The sequence below is a fragment of the Mustelus asterias genome, chromosome 29, assembly GCF_964213995.1.
Source record: "Mustelus asterias chromosome 29, sMusAst1.hap1.1, whole genome shotgun sequence".
In the NCBI taxonomy this organism is placed as follows: Eukaryota; Metazoa; Chordata; class Chondrichthyes; order Carcharhiniformes; family Triakidae; genus Mustelus; species Mustelus asterias.
In genome coordinates, this window is record NC_135829.1 from 22310141 (window position 1) to 22331148 (window position 21008).

Genomic DNA, 21008 nt, shown 5'->3' on the forward strand with positions numbered 1-21008 from the left:
TGACCCCTCGTGATCGTCACTTCTGATCTGGGAAAAAGCTTCCCACCGTTCACCCTATCTATCCCATTCATAATCTTGTACACCTCTATTAGATCTCCCCTCCCAGTGGTTAGCACTGCTGCCTCACAACGACAGGGACACGGGTTCGATTCCCGGCCTTGGGTTACTATCTGTGTGGAGTCTGCACGTTCTCCCCGTGTCTGCGTGCGTTTCTTCCGGGTGCTCCGGTTGCTTCCCACAGTCTGAAAGACATGCTGGTTAGGTGCATTGGCCATGCTAAATTCTCCCTCAGTGTACCCGATGTTAAGCCTCCCAGTTGCAGTCCAGTCTCACTTTATTCTCTTTTACAACTCCACATACACACACTCAACACCCAGTGCCACCTATAACCCCGTTATATATCCCGGTGAGTATTATTAAACAATTAACATACAAATTAGGTCTAAAGTGGAAGGTTGCAGTTAACCCATTCCTAACACCCTCGCGGGCGCCGGAGTGTGGCGATTAGGGGACTTTCACAGTAACTTCACTGCAGTGTTAATATAAGCCTATTTGTGACACTAATAAATAAACTTTAAAAGAACTTAAACTTAAAACTATCATGGCCAACATTTATCAATCAAACCACATCATTAACCCTGAATATCTCATTGTTCTCGATGGGAACTTGCTGTTTTGCAAATTGACTGCTGTGTCCTTTGTCTCACAACAATAACAACACTCCAGATGTTCCTCACTAGTAGCGAAGTACCATATAAATGATTTGCTATCAATGTGCTCCTTTGGACCTGTACGTGCCTCTGTTTCACCAGCAACCCTACTATGTGCACTTCATCAAGAGCATTTTTGAAAATCCATATCCTTAGCTGCGCAACCTTTCCTTTATCAGCGCCCATTTCCTGAGTGTTCTGTACAAACAGTTAGATGTCACCTACCTTGCAGCCTTCGCAAGTAATGACACCGTAATGGATTCCCGATGATTTATCTCCACAGATCTTGCATGGGATAATTTCAATTTGAGCTGGAACCAAAAACAAAGCAAGTGTTTAATCACATTGTACTTTCTTTGTCCCGTAAAGCATTCTCAAAAGCACGATCAAATAAGATGCTGAAGATTGTCCATATTAAAACTGCATTGCAAAGCATAAGACGCTGGCTTTCTGAACTTATCATTCAAGATTTCTTGTCTAATATGGAACACTCTGACCTGGTCCCATTCTGTGAGGCAACTTCTAGTTTTTAATTACATTAGACTGAATTTAGTCACAAAATCATGCTGTCAGATTGCTATCAGATCATAGAATCCCTCCAGTACACAAGGAGGCCATTCGGCCCATCAAGCCTGCACCGACAATAATCCCACCCGTGCATTATCACCGTAACCGCACATAATACCCCGCTAATCCTTCTAACATCCTGGGACACTAAGGGGCAATTTAGCATGGCCATTCCCCCTAACCTACACATCTTTGGATACTAGGGGGCAATTTAGCATGGCCATTCCCCCTAACCTACACATCTTTGGATACTAGGGGGCAATTTAGCATGGCTAGTCCCCCTAACCTACACACCCTGCGACACTAAGAGACAATTTAGCACGGCCAATCCACCTAAGCTGCACATCTTTCGAGTGTGGGAGGAAACCGGAGCACTCGGAGGAAACCCACGCAGACATGGGGAGAATGTGCAAACTGCACACAGACAGTCAACGGAGGCCGGAATTGAACCCGGAACCCTGGCGCTGTGAGACAGCAGTGCTAACCACTGTGCCACCGTGCTTAAGAGAGTTTGGTGATGGTGTGAAGGGACAGTGTTGAAGGGAAGAAGTGTCAGAGTTGGTAAATTTGAACAACAGTCCAATTTCTCATTCAAGAGGCTGAATTTCACATCAGCATTGATGATGAAACTGTCAGCATTCACCATCATTGCTCCTTTGAAACTGAGGGCAACTTCTGGGGTCCAGACTTGCATAGAATAAGGTGAAAGTCCAGAAGTCAGTGATTGCTCCAGTGAGGACGCTGCTGAAATCCCCCAAGATCACAATCAATGGATAATCGATCATTGATTGAGTGTCCATATCAAAACTGCATTGCAAAGCATAAGACGCTGGCTTTCCGAACTTATCACCCAAGATCTCTTGTCTAATATGGAACACTCTGACCAACAGTGGTCAGAGTGATTACTGAAACATTTCATTCCTGTACTTAGTCTTGCTGTAAAATCCTTGAAAAAGTTTGAAAGTTAATGAGGTGTATCAGAGCTTTTAATGGAATGATTATTGCTATAAAGTTTCATTGGACCTGAAAGAATAGCTTTCTCCATTATGACAAGAAATTCCACATATTTTAAAAGACTGAAATAACTTTTACTTGTAATGTTTTTCACGATATACCATTGTGTCGATAATTTCATACTCCATTTGTAATTTTTTTGAAATATGGTTTCAGTTATCTTTTTCTTTTTAAGTTTATTCATTGACAAAGAACAGTACAGCACAGGAACAGGCCCTTCAGCCCTCCAAGCTTGCGTCGATCGTTGTCATATCTAAATCAACCACTTATATCCCTCTATTCCCCGCCTGTTCATGTGTCTATCCAGATAAGTCTTAAATGTCACTAACGTGTCTGCCTCAACCACCTCACTTGGCAGTGCATTCCAGGCCCCCACCACCCTCACAAGTAAGTTTACATTAACACTGCAATGAAGCTACTGTGAAAATCCCCCACAATCGCCACACTCCGACACCTGTTCGGGTACACTGAGGGAGAATTTAGCATGGGCAATGCACCTAACCGGCATGTCTTTCAGACTGTGGGAGGAAACTGGAACTCCCAGAGGAAACCCATGCAGACACGGGGAGAACATGCAGACTCCACAAAGACAGTTACCCAAGCCAGGAATCGAACCCAGGTCGCTGGTGCTGTGAGGTAGCAGCGCAAACCACTGTGCCACCGTCCTGGCCCTAACTTCCTGTTTTGCTGTCTATGACAATACTTCAATGTGATTTGTTGTTTATCTGCTTGATGATATCACTATTGTTGGATGCCTGGAGATCCCCTTGACTTGGCACCAGATCGAAACTGCACTTAGGAAAGGGAAAGTCCACTTCACTGCAATGACGTGACTTTTGTGGACAGTTTTTCCATTATTAATGGCAAATGCCCCTCCATGACCACTGACAGTAAATACTAACTCATTGAGTACTTTGCAAAATTCTGTTTACCAGGATGTCCATACCCATGGGGGTTGTTTATATGGGTGTACATCCATTTGGGAAGGGGTGGATGGGTGGGTGCAGGGAGCTGGGGGAGTTTTCACATAGGCACTGTTTGTAACTGGGACAATGGCAACAAGTGTTGCGGGGCTCTTGGTTTTCAACCCTTTATTTTATCCAGAGTTTGTTCCCTTCAAGTAGCTAGACCAAGTTTCGGAGTTTTAAATCAGCAGTTTATTATATAAGTTATAGCAGGGAGCCGAGTATGGACAGCTGTTGGTGAGCCAGAGTGCCGAATACAGGTTTACACAAACAGATATACTTCCAGATTCCATTACAACTCATGAACATATACCAATCAAAGGGTTACATTTGTATAGGAGTTATTTATATCCACTCACAACTATTGATTAAGGTTACATCATGTATGAGATACAAATGTTTACAACTAATCAGTACTATTCCATGTCTCCTTAATTATAATATCCAATCAGTGTGAAGGTTTGAACATGCGAGCTGACCTAATACATCACTGTTACACGGATATATACAGCATGGTGGCACAGTGCCCAGTGCATGATTGCCCATGCTAAATTGCCCCTTAGTTCCCTGGGATGCATAGATTAGAGGGATTAGCAGGGTAAATACGTGGGGTTACAGGGATAGGGCCGAGGTGAGACTGTTGTCGATGCAGATTCGATGGGCCAAATAGCCTCCTTCTGCACTGTAGGATTCTATGATCAATTATCTAGCGGTTAGCACGGCTGCCTCACAGTGTCAGGGACCCGGGTTCGATTCCCGGCTTGGGTCACGGTCTGTGTGGAGTTTGCACTTCTTCCCGTGTCTGCGTGGGTTTCCTCTGGGTGCTCCAGTTTCCTCCCACAGTCCGAAAGACGTGCTGGTTAGGTGCATTGGCCATGCTAAATTTTCCCTCTTTGTACCCAAAGAGGCGCCGGAGTGTGGCGACGAGGGAATTTTCACAGTAACGTCATTGCAGTGTTAATGCAAGCCTACTTGTGACAATAATAAATAAACTTAAAACTTATTACATGTTGTTCTTAAGTTTGTGTTTGGGTTTGAAGATATCAATTGTCTCTCCCATGCCCGGATGTCTGATTTAATGAACTCTATCAGACTAAGGGACTTTGTTAGATAAACAAACCTGTATTCTGGGGTTGCATCTCTTGAAGCTTATCTGTGTCTGCTTTAATAAAGACCTGCGGTTGTTCTCATAGCAGCTTATATGATTTTTAAACTAGTGTGATTATTAACCCTTTCACAAGGATTATCTGTCCTCCTCGCCAGTGATGTCCAGACAGTGAGTGTTGTTTGAATAGTCTTTGCCAGATGTAGCCCTGACAGCCACACCACCAAACATTGGGAGTTTGGAGTTCCTTTACAATCGTGACCAGGCACATAAGACCATAAGAACATAAGAAATAGGAGCAGGAGTAGGCCATCTAGCCCCTCGAGCCTGCCCCGCCATTCAATAAGATCATGGCTGATCTGAAGTGGATCAGTTCCACTTACCCGCCTGATCCCTATAACCCCTAATTCCCTTACCGATCAGGAATCCATCTATCCGTGACTTAAACATATTCAACGAGGTAGCCTCCACCACTTCAGTGGGCAGAGAATTCCAGAGATTCACCACCCTCTGAGAGAAGAAGTTCCTCCTCAACTCTGTCCTAAACTGACCTCCCTTTATTTTGAGGCTGTGCCCTCTAGTTCTAGTTTCCTTTCTAAGTGGAATGAATCTCTCCATCTCTACCCTATCCAGCCCCTTCATTATCTAATCGGTCTCTATAAGATCCCCCCTCAGCCTTCTAAATTCCAACGAGTACAAACCCAATCTGCTCAGTCTCTCCTCATAATCAACACCCCTCATCTCTGGTATCAACCTGGTGAACCTTCTCTGCACTCCCTCCAAGGCCAATATATCCTTCCGCAAATAAGGGGACCAATACTGCACACAGTATTCCAGCTGCGGCCACACCAATGCCCTGTACAGATGCAGCAAGACATCTCTGCTTTTATATTCTATCCCCCTTGCGATATAGGCCAACATCCCATTTACTTTCTTGATCACCTGTTGCACCTGCAGACTGGGTTTTGCGTCTCATTGGTCCCTTTGTACAGTAGCATGTTGTAATTTTTTTCCATTTAGATAATAATCCAATTTGCTATTATTTCTTCCAAAGTGAATAACCTCGCATTTGTTAACGTTATACTCCATCTGCCAGATCCTCGCCCACTCACTTAGCCTGTCCAAATCTCTCTGCAGACCTTCTACGCCCTCCACACGATTCACTTTTCCACTTATCTTTGTGTCATCTGCAACTTTGTTACCCTACACTCAGTCCCCTCCTCCAGATCGTCTATATAAATGGTAAATAGTTGAGGCCCCAGTACCGATCCCTGCGGCACGCCACTAGTTACCATCCGCCAACCAGAAAAGCACCCATTTATTCCGACTCTCTGCTTCCTGTCGGATAGCCAATCCCCAATGCACGCTAACACCCTACCCCCAACTCCTTGTGACCCAATCTTCTTCAGCAACCTTTTGTGAGGCACCTTATCAAACGCCTTTTGGAAATCCAAAAACACCACATCCACCAGTTCCCCTCCATCAACCGCACTAGTCACATCTAACCTGGCCACAGACCAATCGCATGACTTAAAAGAGGAAAGAATTTTGAACATTGTGAATTGTGCAGGTAATGGCAACACAACTGAAACTCCTCCATCTTTAACATCTGCCTATCAAACTCTCCACCCACACATACCTCTGCCAGTGCAACCAGAGCATGCCTACATTGGCATGGTAAGAAGTCTCACAACACCAGGTTAAAGTCCAACAGGTGTTTTTGGTATCACGAGCTTTCAGAGCACTGTTCCGTCAACAAGTGAGTCACCTGAGGAAGTAGTAGCGCTCCGAAAGCTCGTGATACCAAATAAACCTGCTGGACTTTAACCTGGTGTTGTGAAACTTCTTACTGTGCCCACCCCAGTCCAACGCCGGCATCTCCACCTCATGGCTACATTGGCATGGTAAGACATCTCACAACACCAGGTTAAAGTCCATTTGGCAGCACAAGCTTTCGGAGTCTCGCTCCTTCTTCAGGGCAGAAGATTGGTTAGTTAACAGAAGACACAAATTGTCCCGTACACCAGCCCTCTCTCTCCCCTACACACAAGGTTAGCCCATTCAGCCTCTTGAGCCTGCTTCACCATTCAACATGATCAAGGCTGATCTGATATTGGCCTCAACACCTGCCTCCTCCCCCCCCCCTCCCCCCCCACCCCCGTTCCCATAACCATTCACTCCCTTGTCTGTCAAAAGTCTATCTACCTCAGCCTGAAACATCATCAATGACCCAGCCCCCACAGCTCACTGGGGGGGGGAGTATTTCAAAGACTAACAACTCTGTGAGAAAAGAAATGTCTCCTCATCTCCGTCCCAAGTGGGATAGTCCCAGCTTTTAAACAGTGAGAAACAGTTAAACTAGTTCTAGGCTCCACCACAAGGGCTATCGTCCTCTCAGGATCCATTCTATCGAATCCCCTCAGGATAGTTTCAGTAAAATCGTCTTCTCTTGTTTTTTCCAGCAGTTGCTAGGGGAGAGCGAGAGGTGGCAGTGTGGCTCTGAAAATTGCTGCACTGACTGAGGCTCCCAGTGGGACCACTGTAAACTGAAACCTTTGGTTTCAGTCGGACTCAACTGTGCTCAGGGCAAAGTGTAAGTGGATGTCACTCAGTCAGCCTGTGGTTCTCCTGACATTTACAATACATAAACAAACATCGTATTATGCAAACCATGCCTAATTCTGTAGTCATAGAGTCATAGAGGTTTACAGCATGGAAACAGGCCCTTCGGCCCAACTTGTCCAAGTCGCCCCTTTTTTAACCACTAAGCTAGTCCCAATTGCCTGCATTTGGTCCATATCCCTCTATACCCATCTTACCCATGTAACTGTCTAAATGCTTTTTAAAATTCTACTACTACCTCTGGCAGCTTGTTCCAGACACTCACCACCCTCTGTGTGAAAAAATTGCCCCTCTGGATCCTTTTGTATCTCTCCCCTCTCACCTTAAACGTACGCCCTTTAGTTTTATACTCCTCTACCTTTGGGAAAAGATATTGACGATCTATGCCCCCCTATTTTATAGACCTCTATAAGATCACTCCTAAGCTTCCTACGCTTCAGAAAAAGAAGTCCCAGTCTATCCAGCCTCTCCTTATAACTCAAACCATCAAGTCCCAGTAGCATCCCAGTAAATCTTTTCTGCGCTCTTTCTAGTTCAATAATATCCTTTCTATAATAGGATATTCTTGTATGTAGTATTCTTACCCATGTGAGAACAGGACACAGATTTAACCCAAGTGGAAGTTGGAAGTTGTTTCGAAGAAGCCAAACAGAGCTTTTCAAGGGCAAGTTTGAAAGTTTCTAGGTGTCCAAATCACCAACAACCTGTCCTGGTCCCCCCATGCCGACACTATAGGTAAGAAAGTCCACCAACACCTCTACTTTCTCAGAAGACTAAGGAAATTTGGCATGTCAGCTACAACTCTCACCAACTTCCATAGATGCACCATAGAAAGCATTCTTTCTGGTTGTATCACAGCTTGGTATGGCTCCTGCTCTGCCCAAGACCGCAAGGAACTACAAAGGGTCGTGAACGAAGCCCAGTCCATCACGCAAACCAGCCTCCCATCCATTGACTCTGTCTACACTTCCCGCTGCCTCGGAAAAGCAGCCGGCATAATCAAGGACCCCACACACCCCGGACATTCTCTCTTCCACCTTCTTCCATCAGGGAAAATATACAAAAATGGGAGGACGTGTACCAACCGACTCAAGAACAGCTTCTTCCCTGCTGCCATCAGACTTTTGAATGGACCTAACTTGCATTAAGTTGATCTTTCTCTACACCCTAGCTATGACTGTAACACTACATTCTGCACTCTCTTCTTTCCTTCTCTATGAACGGTATGCTTTGTCTGTGTAGCATGCAAGAAACAATACTTTTCCCTGTATACCAATGCACGTGACAAAAATAAATCAAATCAAATCAAAAGAATTGAATCCCTATAGTGCAGAAGGAGGCCATTTGGCCCATCGAGCCTGCACCAAAAACAATCTCACCCAGACTTATCCCTGTAATTCCACACATTTAACCCACTAATCTCCCTAACCTGCACATCTTGGGACACTAAGGGGTTGTTTACCATGGCCAATCCACCTAACCTGCACATCTTTGGACACTAAGGAGCAATTTAGCGTGGCCAATCCACCTAACCTGCACATCTTTGGACACTAAGGGGCAATTTAGCATGGCCAATCCAACTAACCTGCACATCGTTGGAGTGTGGGAGAAAACCGGAGCACCCGGAGGAAACCCACGCAGACACGGGGAGAATGTGCAAACTCCACACAGACAGTGACCCGAGGCCGGAATTGAACCCGGGTCCCTGGAGCTGTGAAGCAGCAGCGCTAACCACTGTGCCACCCACAGTTGCACAGAGCACCACTCAGGATCAATGAGGGTTCTCTTGCTGTTTGAGTTGCTTCAGGGAACTCAATGGTGTCAGTGACAGAGTTCGGCAGCTGTTACTGTTATCGCCTCCAGTGTGAGCCGTTACACACAGTGTATCTGACTAACATGATCAAATCTACCACAGTGTCCTGCCCAGCTTCGAAGGTTACATTTCCCTCTTTCCCAGGCTCAAAGCTGGCCCGTGTTTCCAGAGCTTAGGATGTTGCCTGTCTCAGTTTGACTGGGAGGTGGGGGAGGAGAAAATTGCACTCTGACCAAACATAGAAAGGATTCGATCCAAAACTAATCAGTTACAAACATTTTAGCCGCAGTAAGGGCAGGAGATTTAGAGGGGATGTGAGGAGAAACCTTTTCACCCAGAGGGTGGTGGGAGTCTGGAACTCACTCCCTGGAAGGGTGGTGGAGGCAGAGACCCTCATAATACTGCTCTGCTCACCTGTTATGGAAACGATATTATTAAACTAGAAAGAGTGCAGAAAATATTTACTAGGATGCTACCGGGACTTGATGGTTTGAGTTATAAGGAGAGGCTGAATAGACTGGGACTTTTTTCTCTGGCGCGTAGGAGTCTTAGGGGTGATTTGATAGAGGTCCATAAAATAATGAGGGGCATAGATCAGCTATATAGTCAACATCTTTTCCCAAAAGTAGAGGAGTCTAAAACTAGAGGGCATAAATTTAAGCCGAGAGGGGAGAGACACAAAAGGGTCCAGAGGGGCAATTTTTTCACACAGAGGATGCAAGTGTCTGTAGAGACGGGTACAATTTTGCCTTTTAAACAGCTACATGGGTAAGATGGGTGTAGAGGATTATGGGCCATACGCGAGCAATTGGGACTAGCTTAGGGGTTAATTAAAAAAAGGATGGCATGGACAAGTTGGGCCGAAGGGCCTGTTTCCATGTTGTAAACCTCTATTACTCTATAAGTATTTAGATGTGCACTTGTGATACCAAGGCAGACAAGACTGTGGGTCAAGTGCTGGCAGATGGGATGAGAATAGTTAGGTGGCTTGTCTTTGTCAACTGGCGCAGATGTGATGGGCCAAAGGGCCTTTTACTGTGCTGTGGACCTCTATGATGCGATGACCCTATTTTCAGATCCCAAATTGTACCAAGTTGCCCTCTGCAATCCCGGCTAGTTTTAGGACTTCCAGTTTTTCAAGTTCAGATGGACCATGTGCCCTGAATTCCAATCACCAATCAGTGTTTCATCTTTTACACATTGCAATCCATACAATAGACAGTTGGAGCTGTAAATAACTCCAAAGCCCCTGGGGGCCTCTCACACATTGACACGCACCGTGGGGTCAATCATCACTCTGGCGCAAGAGATACAGCTGGCTCCAACCCCACAAGCCAATCACATCTTCATTACAAGCAGTACCCAATCAGTAAATCCCGTGTGTGTATTTGGGACCTCCTGTACATTCCATTACAGTGGCTGTAACAATGTCACATTGCAAATGCCCCCTGGTGGCAGCGGCCATCGAACTAAACTGATTAGAAACAAAATGCTCATGGACTAAACTGACTGACGACACACTCAGAACTTTGAGAATGTAATACTGCCCCGGTCGACAGTCCTATCTGCAAATGACGGAGTGCTGCACTGTCAGAGGGTCAGTACTGAGGGAGTGCCGCACTGTCAGAGGGTCAGTACAGAGGGAGTGCCGCACTGTCAGAGGATCAGTACTGAGGGAGTGCCGCACTGTCAGAGGGTCAGTACTGAGGGAGTGCCGCACTGTCAGAGGGTCAGTACTGAGGGAGTGCCGCACTGTCAGAGGGTCAGTACTGAGGGAGTGCCGCACTGTCAGAGGGTCAGTACTGAGGGAGTGCCGCACTGTCAGAGGGTCAGTACTGAGGGAGTGCCGCACTGTCAGAGGGTCAGTACTGAGGGAGTGCTGCACTGTCACAGGGTCAGTACTGAGGGAGTGCCGCACTGTCAGAGGGTCAGTACTGAGGGAGCGCCGCACTGTAAGAGGGTCAGTGCTGAGGGAGGGCCGCACTGTCAGATGGTCAGTACTGAGGGAGTGCCGCACTGTCAGAGGGTCAGTACTGAGGGAGTGCTGCACTGTCAGAGGGGTCAGTATTGAGGGAGTGCTGCACTGTCAGAGGGTCAGTACTGAGGGAGTGCCGCACTGTCAGAGTGTCAGTACTGAGGGAGTGCTGCACTGTCAGAGGGTCAGTACTGAGGGAGTGCCGCACTGTCAGAGGGTCAGTACTGAGGGAGTGCCGCACTGTCAGAGGGTCAGTACTGAGGGAGTGCCGCACTGTCAGAGGGTCAGTACTGAGGGAGTGCTGCACTGTCACAGGGTCAGTACTGAGGGAGTGCCGCACTGTCAGAGGGTCAGTACTGAGGGAGCGCCGCACTGTAAGAGGGTCAGTGCTGAGGGAGGGCCGTACTGTCAGAGGGTCAGTACTGAGGGAGTGCTGCACTGTCACAGGGTCAGTACTGAGGGAGTGCCGCACTGTCAGAGGGTCAGTACTGAGGGAGCGCCGCACTGTAAGAGGGTCAGTGCTGAGGGAGGGCCGCACTGTCAGAGGGTCAGTACTGAGGGAGTGCTGCACTGTCAGAGGGTCAGTACTGAGGGAGTGCCGCACTGTCAGAGGGTCAGTACTGAGGGAGTGCCGCACTGTCAGAGGGTCAGTGCTGAGGGAGTGCCGTACTGTCAGAGGGTCAGTACTGAGGGAGTGCTGCACTGTCAGAGGGTCAGTACTGAGGGAGTGCTGCACTGTCAGAGGGGTCAGTATTGAGGGAGTGCTGCACTGTCAGAGGGTCAGTACTGAGGGAGTGCCGCACTGTCAGAGGGTCAGTACTGAGGGAGTGCTGCACTGTCAGAGGGTCAGTACTGAGGGAGTGCCGCACTGTCAGAGGGTCAGTACTGAGGGAGCGCCGCACTGTAAGAGGGTCAGTGCTGAGGGAGTGCCGCACTGTCAGAGGGTCAGTACTGAGGGAGTGCCGCACTGTCAGAGGGTCAGTACTGAGGGAGTGCCGCACTGTCAGAGGGTCAGTACTGAGGGAGTGCCGCACTGTCAGAGGGTCAGTACTGAGGGAGTGCCGCACTATCAGAGGGTCAGTACTGAGGGAGTGCTGAACTGTCAGAGGATCAGTACTGAGGGAGTGCTGCACTGTCAGAGGGCCAGTACTGAGGGAGTGCTGCACTGTCAGTGGGTCAGTACTGAGGGAGGGCTGCACTGTCAGAGGGTCAGTACTGAGGGAGTGCCGCACTGTCAGAGGATCAGTAGTGAGGGAGTGCCGCACTGTCCGAGGGTCAGTACTGAGGGAGTACCGCACTGTCGGAGGGTCAGTACTGAGGGAGTACCGCACTGTCGGAGGGTCAGTACTGAGAGAGTGCCGCACTGTCAGAGGGTCAGTACTGAGTGAGTGCCGCACTGTCAGTGGGTCAGTGCTGAGGGAGGGCTGCACTGTCAGAGGGTCAGTACTGAGAGAGTGCCGCACTGTCAGAGCGTCAGTACTGAGTGAGTGCTGCACTGTCAGTGGGTCAGTGCTGAGGGAGTGCCGCACTGTCAGTGGGTCAGTACTGAGGGAGGGCTGCACTGTCAGAGGGTCAGTGCTGAGGGAGTGCCGCACTGTCAGAGGGTCAGTGCTGAGGGAGTGTCGCACTGTCAGAGGGTCAGTGCTGAGGGAGTGCCGCACTGTCAGAGGGTCAGTACTGAGTGAGTGCCGCACTGTCAGAGGGTCAGTGCTGAGGGAGTGCCACACTGTCAGAGGATTAGTACTGAGGGAGTGCCGCATTGTCAGAGGGTCAGTACTGAGTGAGTGCCGCACTGTCAGAGGGTCAGTGCTGAGGGAGGGCTGCACTGTCAGAGGGGCACTACTGAGGGAGTGCTTTTAGGGAGGGAATTCCAGGATTTTGACCCCCGCACAGTGAAGGCGATACATTTCCAAGTCAGGATGGTGAGTGACTTGGTCAGGAACATCCAGGTGCTGGCATTCCCAGGTATCTGTTACCCTTGTCCTGCTCGGTGGGAGTGGTCGTGGGTTTGGAAGGTGCTGTTAAAGGAACCTTGGTGAGTACACCAAATGCAGTGCATTGCGTACATGGTACATACTGCCACCACTGTGCATTGGTGGTGGAGGGAGTGAATGTTTAAGATGGTGGATGTGGTGCCAATCAAGTGGGGCTGCTTTGCCCTGGATGGTGTTGAGCTTCTTGAGTGTTGGAGCTGCACTCATCCAGGAAATGGAGAATATTCCATCACACTCCTGACTTGTGCCTTGTCGATGGTGGACAGGCTTTGAGGAGTCAGGAGATGAGTTACTCGCTGCAATATTCCCAGCCTCTGACCTGCTCTTGGAGCAACAGTATTCAAATGGCCGGGTCCAGTTCAGCTTCTGGTCATAAGACCATAAGACCATAAGACATAGGAGCGGAAGTAAGGCCATTCGGCCCATCGAGTCCACTCCACCATTCAATCATGGTTGATTTCAACTCCATTTACCCGCTCTCTCCCCATAGCCCTTAATTCCTCGAGAAATCAAGAATTTATCAATTTCTGTCTTGAAGACGCTCAACGTCTCGGCCTCCACAGCCCTCTGTGGCAATGAATTCCACAGACCCACCACTCTCTGGCTGAAGAAATTTCTCCTCATCTCTGTTCTAAAGTGACTCCCTTTTATTCTAAGGCTGTGCCCCCGCGTCCTAGTCTCCCCTGTTAATGGAAACAACTTCCCTACGTCCATCCTATCTAAGCCGTTCATTATCTTGTAAGTTTCTATCAGATCTCCCCTCAACCTCCTAAACTCCAATGAATATAATCCCACGATCCTCAGACGTTCATCGTATGTCAGGCCTACCATTCCTGGGATCATCCGTGTGAATCTCCGCTGGACCCGCTCCAGTGCCAGTATGTCCTTCCTGAGGTGTGGGGCCCAAAATTGCTCACAGTACTCCAAATGGGGCCTAACCAGTGCTTTATAAAGCCTCAGAAGTACATCCCTGCTTTTGTATTCCAAGCCTCTTGAGATAAATGACAACATTACATTTGCTTTCTTAATTACGGACTCAACCTGCAAGTTTACCTTTAGAGAATCCTGGACTAGGACTCCCAAGTCCCTTTGCACTTTAGCATTATGAATTTTGTCACCGTTTAGAAAATAGTCCATGCCTCTATTCTTTTTTCCAAAGTGTACGACCTCGCACTTGCCCACGTTGAATTTCATCAGCCACTTCTTGGACCACTCTCCTAAACTGTCTAAATCTTTCTGCAGCCTCCCCACCTCCTCAATACTACCTGCCCCTCCACCTATCTTTGTATCATCGGCAAACTTGGCCAGAATGCTCCCAGTCCCGTCATCCCGTCAATGGTAACCCCCAGGATGTTAATGTGGGGGATTCAGCAATTGTTGAACAACAAGGGGAGATGGCTAGATTCTTTCTTGTAGGTGGTGGCATTGCCTGGCATTTGTGTGGCATGACTGTTACCTGGGCAATATTTGGGTAGATGTCAGTGTGGCAGTGGGAAAGCTCAGCTGGAGGCATGGCCAGCCCTGTAGCAAAAAGCTTCATTAATATTGTTCACGGTTTGTTAATGATATTGTTAAAATAGGACGGCGATGGGCATTGTTTAATTAGGTACTTGGGGAGAGAGAAACAGGGGATAGCTGGGACACTGGGCAGAGTGGGAGGAGAGTTGTGAGACTGAGCAAGTCAATAAACTCTCTCAGTAAAGAAAAGCTCTGTACCATTTGATTTTATTTAATTTATTATTGTCACATGTATTAACATACAGTGAAGAGTATTGTTTCTTGCGCGCTATACAGACAAAGCATACCGTTCATAGAGAAGAGGTGGAGATGCTGGCTTTGGACTGGGGTGGGCACAGTAAGAAGTCACACAATACCAGGTTAAAGGCCAACAGGTTTATCTGGAATCCTTCCTCAGGTGAGTCAACTTGATTGGGTTCGTGATCTATAGTCCTTATGCAAGAAAGCAGACAAGATCCCGAAAGGACTACAGATCACAAACCCACTCAAGTTCACTCAGCTGAGGAAGGAGCAGCGCTCCGAAAGCTCGTGATTCCAAATAAACCTATTGGACTTTAACCTGGTGTTGTGAGACTCCTTATTGTTCATAGAGAAGGAAACGAGAGAGTGCAGAGTGTAGAGTCACAGTCATAGCTAGGGGGTAGAGAAAGATCAACTTAGTGGTACCAGAGGGACAGAACTGAGAAAGTGCTGCCCTGTTGGAAAAGCGGGAATGAAGGACTGCTGCACTGTCAGAGATGCTATTTTCAGGTGAGACGTTCAGCTAAGGATCGAGAGGAAGGAGTTTGCCTCAGGGTCCTGGCCAATATTAATCCCTTAACCAACAGCACTAGATGTGGATTAACCCACCGTTACTAGAATGTCATCCGTGGGGGTCTTGCAATGTGCAAACGAGCTGCACTGTTACCTTCCATTTCATGATGTGGAGATGCCGGCGTTGGAGTGGGGGAAACACAGTAAGAAGTCTCACAACACCAGGTTAAAGTCCAACAGGTTTATTTGGTAGCAAACGCCACTAGCGTTCGGAGCGCTGCTCCTTCGTCAGGTGAGTCTCAACGCCGGCATCTCCACATCATGACTACCATTGACACCGCAAACTGCCGGCTTCGAGTGGAGAGGATCTCCAAGAAGATCACGCATATCGACACAGACATCAAGTTTCTACAAGTCCAACACCTTCCATTTCAACAGGGAACACGCTTTCACTGGCTGCAGTTCCCTGTGCGACATCCTGACTTTGTGGAGTGTGCAGTCGAAATGGGAACTCTTCCTTATTCGCTATGGTTGAATAGCTGATATTTCAATGGAGTTCTCAGATCAGTCACCAGCTCTGAGTCACAATATTCAGCAAATTTGTATAATTTGACAGTAATTAGCCTGACATAGCATGGATAAGAAATGAACACTGCCGAATCAGAGCACCCCCACTGTTGTGGTATTAATGTTTGGAACACAACAGGGGATAGTAAGCAAGGGAGGATTTACCATCTTGCAGCGCATTAGGGAGGCCATTCAGCCCATTGTGCTCATCTAGTGCGTCTCCATAACCCACAAATGTTTGCTTTTTAAGCGTTTCCCCCATCGCCTCTCTCCTCCAGGGGAAGCGATGGCCGAGTGGTATTATTGCTAGACTATTAATCCAGAAACTCAGCTAATGTTCTGAGGACCCGGGTTCGAATCCCGCCACGGCAGGTGGCGCAATTTGAATTCAATAAAAATTATCTGGAATTAAGAAGGTGACCATGAAACCATTGTCGATTGTCGGAAAAACCCATCTGGTTCACTAATGTCCTTTAGGGAAGGAAATCTGCTGTCCTTACCCGGTCCGGCCCACATGTGGCTCCACAGCCTCAGTGCTGTAGTTGACTCTCAGCTGCCCTCAGGTAACTAGGGATGGGGAATAAATGCAGGCCAGCCAGTGACACTCATGACCCATGAACAAATTTTTTTAAAAGTTCAACATTAAGCCTGTTCCCACCTTCCTTTTCGACAGTGCAGTCCGGATTAGAACAACTCAATGTGCAAAACAAAACTCAATCATCTTTTCAGCATGAATCATCATGACTCTTTCTAATCTTCATTTTCTAATTACTGACCCTCTCACACTATTGACCTCATTAACAACATTCATCATTTAGAAATTGGAGGCAGCTTGAGTGTTCAAGACAGTTGTGAGGCTGGAGTTCTCTGTCCCCAGTGAGTGAACCCTATTTTCCGGGTGTTCAGTTGTACCCTGACTCCATTACCTTTGACACTGCACACTCTATATGTTGTGACCTTTTTACTACAGGTCACATAGTGATCCAGAACCAATGGAGGACACAAATTATTTTTCAGGGGAAGTTTGGTTCTAGGTTTGGTGGGACAGACACAACAAAGTCTTATTTTCAAATAGGCATTCTATTAAAATTAATTCATGGGGTGCAGGCATCGCTAAATGGGCCAGCATTTATTGCCCATCCCTAATTGCCCTTGAACTGAGTGGCTTCCTAGGCCATTTCAGAGGGCAGTTAAAAGTCAACCACATTGCTGTGGCTCTGGAGTCATATGTAGGCCAGACCGGGTTAGGAAGGCAGATTTCCTTGCCTAAAGGACATGAGTGAATCAGATGGGTTTCTATGACAATCAACAATGCAATCCAATGGTCATCATTAGACTTTTAATTCCAGATATTTTTTATTGAAATCAAATTGCACCATCTGCCGTGGTGGGATTCAAACCCGGGTCCCCAGGGCATTACCCTGGGTCTTGGGATTGCTAATCTGGCGACAGTGCTACTGTGCCACTCCCTCCCCACAAGAAGGTACCAGTAGAAACATTGGGCACAATTTTCTGGCCCTTCCCGCTAGCAGGATCTTCCAGTCCCGCTAAAGGTGACCCCACGCCCTCGTGGCAGGTTTTCCCAAGCAGCAAGTAGGGCGAGCCATGGAAACAGCCGTAGACATTGACAGGACTGGAAGATTCTGCCCATGGCCAATGGCGAGTCACCTCCGCTGGCGATAAACATGCGGCTGGGGCGGGTGCTGGAAAACATCACCATTGTTCCTTCCATTTAATCTCACAATTTAAAGAAAGCAAGTCCAATCCGATCAGACAAACCTCTGCAATTTGAAGTTTAAGTGTCTATCAATAACATGGGGCCAGATTCTCCAACCTCCCAGCCACGTGTTTCCCGCCGGCGGGAGGTGGCACATTGTTTGCTAGCGGTGGGATTCTCTGGTTCCGTCAATGGGAATTCCCCATTGATGTCACCCCACGCTGGCGGGAAACCCATGGGTGGGGGTGCACTGTCGGCGGGACTGGAGAATCCCGCCGGCGTGAATGGCCGGCGAATTTCAGCCGCGATGTCGGTATAATTCACGATTAAATCCTGGTCAACAATCAGGATCCCAAGCCTCACTGATCATTTCCCACTGGCTGAGTTACAGAGCTCTGTATTTTGATCTGTAAATATAAATCTGTCATCTCAGGCACCTTCTCTTGAGAGAAGACGCAGGCTGGTACAACACATGATAGAAATTTCAGGGGTATTTCAACGCCATGAACGCCCACCCCTCTGTTAACACTCCTACCCTGGATAGCTCCGCGTACATACCCTTCAGAGGGGCATTCCCGACAATCAGGGCGCAGTTTCCGATGTTTCACACGGATCAACAGTCGACCTGATTCCCGTCATACAGAACCTCACATCCTGTTGTCACATTTTGCTCACAGTTGTGTGTTAGTTATTTGCATTGCTAACTCTTATGTCCACATGAGAAACTGCCCCGGTGAGTATCTCGTGTTAATATTACAACCTCTCCCTGCCAATGGCAATTTACTGTTAAATCACAACTTTACACATTGGCCCTTTCTTTGAGCTAGGTTTCAAACAACGACTCGCTTTTTTCCAGCAGCTTTAACATTGGAGGCCATTCAGCCCACGGTGTCTGTGTCAGCTCTTCAAACGAGTTGTTCACTGAGCAACATTCCCCAGCCTTCCCCCTGCCCCGCCCGCCACCCCCGTAACATTGTTCCTTTTCAGATAATAATCCAATTCCCTTTCAAAAGCTTCACTTGAACCTGCCTCCACCACACTCTCATCCATCTGGGGTGGCACAGTGGTTGGCACTGCTGCCTCACGGCGCCAGAGTCCCAGGTTCAATTCCGGCCTCGGGTCACTGTCTGTGTGGAGTCTGCACATTCTCCCCGTGTCTGCGTGGGTTTCCTCCGAGTGCTCCAGTTTCCTCCCACAGTCCAAAGATGCATTGGCCATGCTAAACTGACCCTAGTGTCAGGGGGATTAGCAGGGTAAATGTGTGGGGTTATGGGAATAGGGCCTGGGTGGGATTGTGATCGATACAGACTGGATGGGCCGAATGGCCTCCTTCTGTACTGTAGGGATTCTATAATATTCAAGATCCTAGCCACTCGCTGTGCTAAATGTTTTTTGCCAATTACCTTAAATCTGTGCCATCGGGTTCTCCATCCTTCCACCAATGGGAACAGTTTCTCCCTCTCTGCTCTGTCCAGATCTCTCCTGATTTTGAACACCTCAATCACATTTCCTTTCAACCTTCTCTTCTCCCAGAGAACCACTCTCCCCTTCTCCAACCTATCTGTGCAACAGAAGTTCCTCGTCCCTGGCACCATTCTTGTGCATCATTTCATTTCAGATGTCCCTCGGCATTTCCAGTGAGTTTCACCAAGCCAAAAAAACCTGGCACGCAAGCCGAGTGAGTGACAACGGGGTTGGGGAGAGGGAAGAATATTTAGAAGCACTGGACAGAGGTGATGTAGCCTGGAGGGAGGATTCCCGAGCCGAGGGTGGAAGCGTCTGAAAGCAAGGTCCATAAGGTGGAGCGGTTAAAATCAGCGATTCACAAGGGGCCAGAATTGGAGCGTCATGGATATTTGAAAGGTTGTAAGAAGTCTCTAAGACCTGGTTGGTTGTAGAGATTCGCATTCTAATCAGTATTCTGTAACTTGATTTCTGTGTCTCTGTGCCCTGTTTGAGAGCACATTTCCACTCCATCTGACAAAGGAGCAGCGCTCCGAAAGCTAATGGTACTTGCTACCAAATAAACCTGTTGGACTTTAACCTGGTGTTGTGAGACTTCTTACTGTGTTCACCCCAGTCCAACGCCGGCATCTCCACATCATTTGAAAGGTTGTCAGGCTGGAGAAGATTATAGGGAGGACCATTAGATCACCAGGATTTGAAATCAAGGATGAGATTTTAAAGATTGCGGCGTTACTGGACAGAGAGTCCATGTTGGTCAGCAAATAGGGCTGTGATAGGTGGATGAGACTTGAGAAACATGTACATCACCATGTTTTATTATCCCTCATTTATAGAATCATTGAATCCCGACAGTGCAGAAGGAGGTCATTCGGTCCATCAAATCTGCACCAGCTCTCTGACACAGCATCCCACCCCATCCCTATCCCCATAACCCCACGTATTTAATCCCCCTAACCTACACATCTTGGGACACTAAGGGGCAATTTAGCATGGCCAATCCACCCTAACCTGCACATCTTTGGGACACTAAGGGGCAATTTAGCATGGCCAATCCACCTAACCTGCACATCTTTCGGACTGTGGAAGGAAACCAGAGCACCCGGAGGAAACCCACGCAGACACGCGGAGAACATGCAATCTCCAGCGGTCACCCGAGGCCGGAATCAAACCCGGGCACCTGGCGCTGTGAGGCCGCAGTGCTAACCACTGTGCCACCGTGCCACTCTCATTGGTCTAATGGAAAAAGGCTGAATGCAATAGAAAGAATTTCTTGAATTTATATTGTACTTTTCATTTATCGTAGATGTCTTAAAGTGCTTTACAGCCAATGAAATGCTTTGTGGAGTGTTGTCCCTGTTAAAATGTAGGAAATGTTTACAGACCAGATATTGGATCAATCTGTGCTTGGTTTGAAGGGATTGTGGAGAATGGAATAACAGAAGTGAAACCACCATTTGGAAGGGCCTTAATGAACAAGTTGAGAGGACCTGGAGATCTCAAAAGGACCCAGTCTTAAGAGGTGACAAAGAAGTAAGACTTGACTGACTGTAGCCCCTAGAGCTGGGGCGGCACGATGGCACAGTGGTTAGCACTGCTGCCTTACAGCACCAGGTTCGATTCCCGGTTTGGGTCACTGTCTGTGTGGAGTTTGCACATTCTCCCCGTGTCTGTGTGGGTTTCCTCCGGGTGCTCCAGTTTCCTCCCACAGTCCGAAAAACCGTGCTGGTTAGGGTGCACTGGCCGTGCTAAATTCTCCCTCAGTGTTACCCGAACAGGCGCCGGAGTGGCAATTAGGGAATTTTCACAGTAACTTCATTGCAGTGTTAATGTAAGCCTACTTGTAACACTAATCAATAAACTTTAAACTTTAGAGCTGTCACAACCTTTCACTTCAACCACTGGAGGACGGGCCAGGGGTGTTGTGGCCACTCATTCCACAAGTGGAAGAGGAACAGAACAAATTGTGAGTGAGGCACCCAAGTCAGACCCTCATAGTGAACTCCCTGCTCTGAGAAATGCAGCCCTTGTGGCATATCCGCCAATCACACCCTGCAGTTACTGGAGCCAGCAAATGGATTGCATGCCTTAATATGGGGCTAAAATTAGAATTCGCTACCACACAAAGCAGCTGAGGCCAAAACAATGTATGTGTTCAAGAAACTATTGGATAGAGCACTTGAGGCGAAGGGATCAAAGTATATGGGGGATCAGATATTGAGTT

General features: G+C 47.8%; 1 protein-coding gene across 3 annotated transcripts in view; it reads right to left on the bottom strand.

Moving 5' to 3' along the window:
• The window catches only part of LOC144480581 (nuclear receptor ROR-alpha A), a 184142-nt gene that overhangs the window by 62709 nt on the left and 100425 nt on the right, over positions 1–21008 (bottom strand). For all 3 annotated transcript variants that reach the window (XM_078200194.1, XM_078200192.1, XM_078200193.1), the window contains one exon: positions 936–1021. In XM_078200194.1, coding sequence (XP_078056320.1) covers positions 936–1021 — 86 coding nt within the window. The remainder of the gene's footprint in view (positions 1–935; positions 1022–21008) is intronic.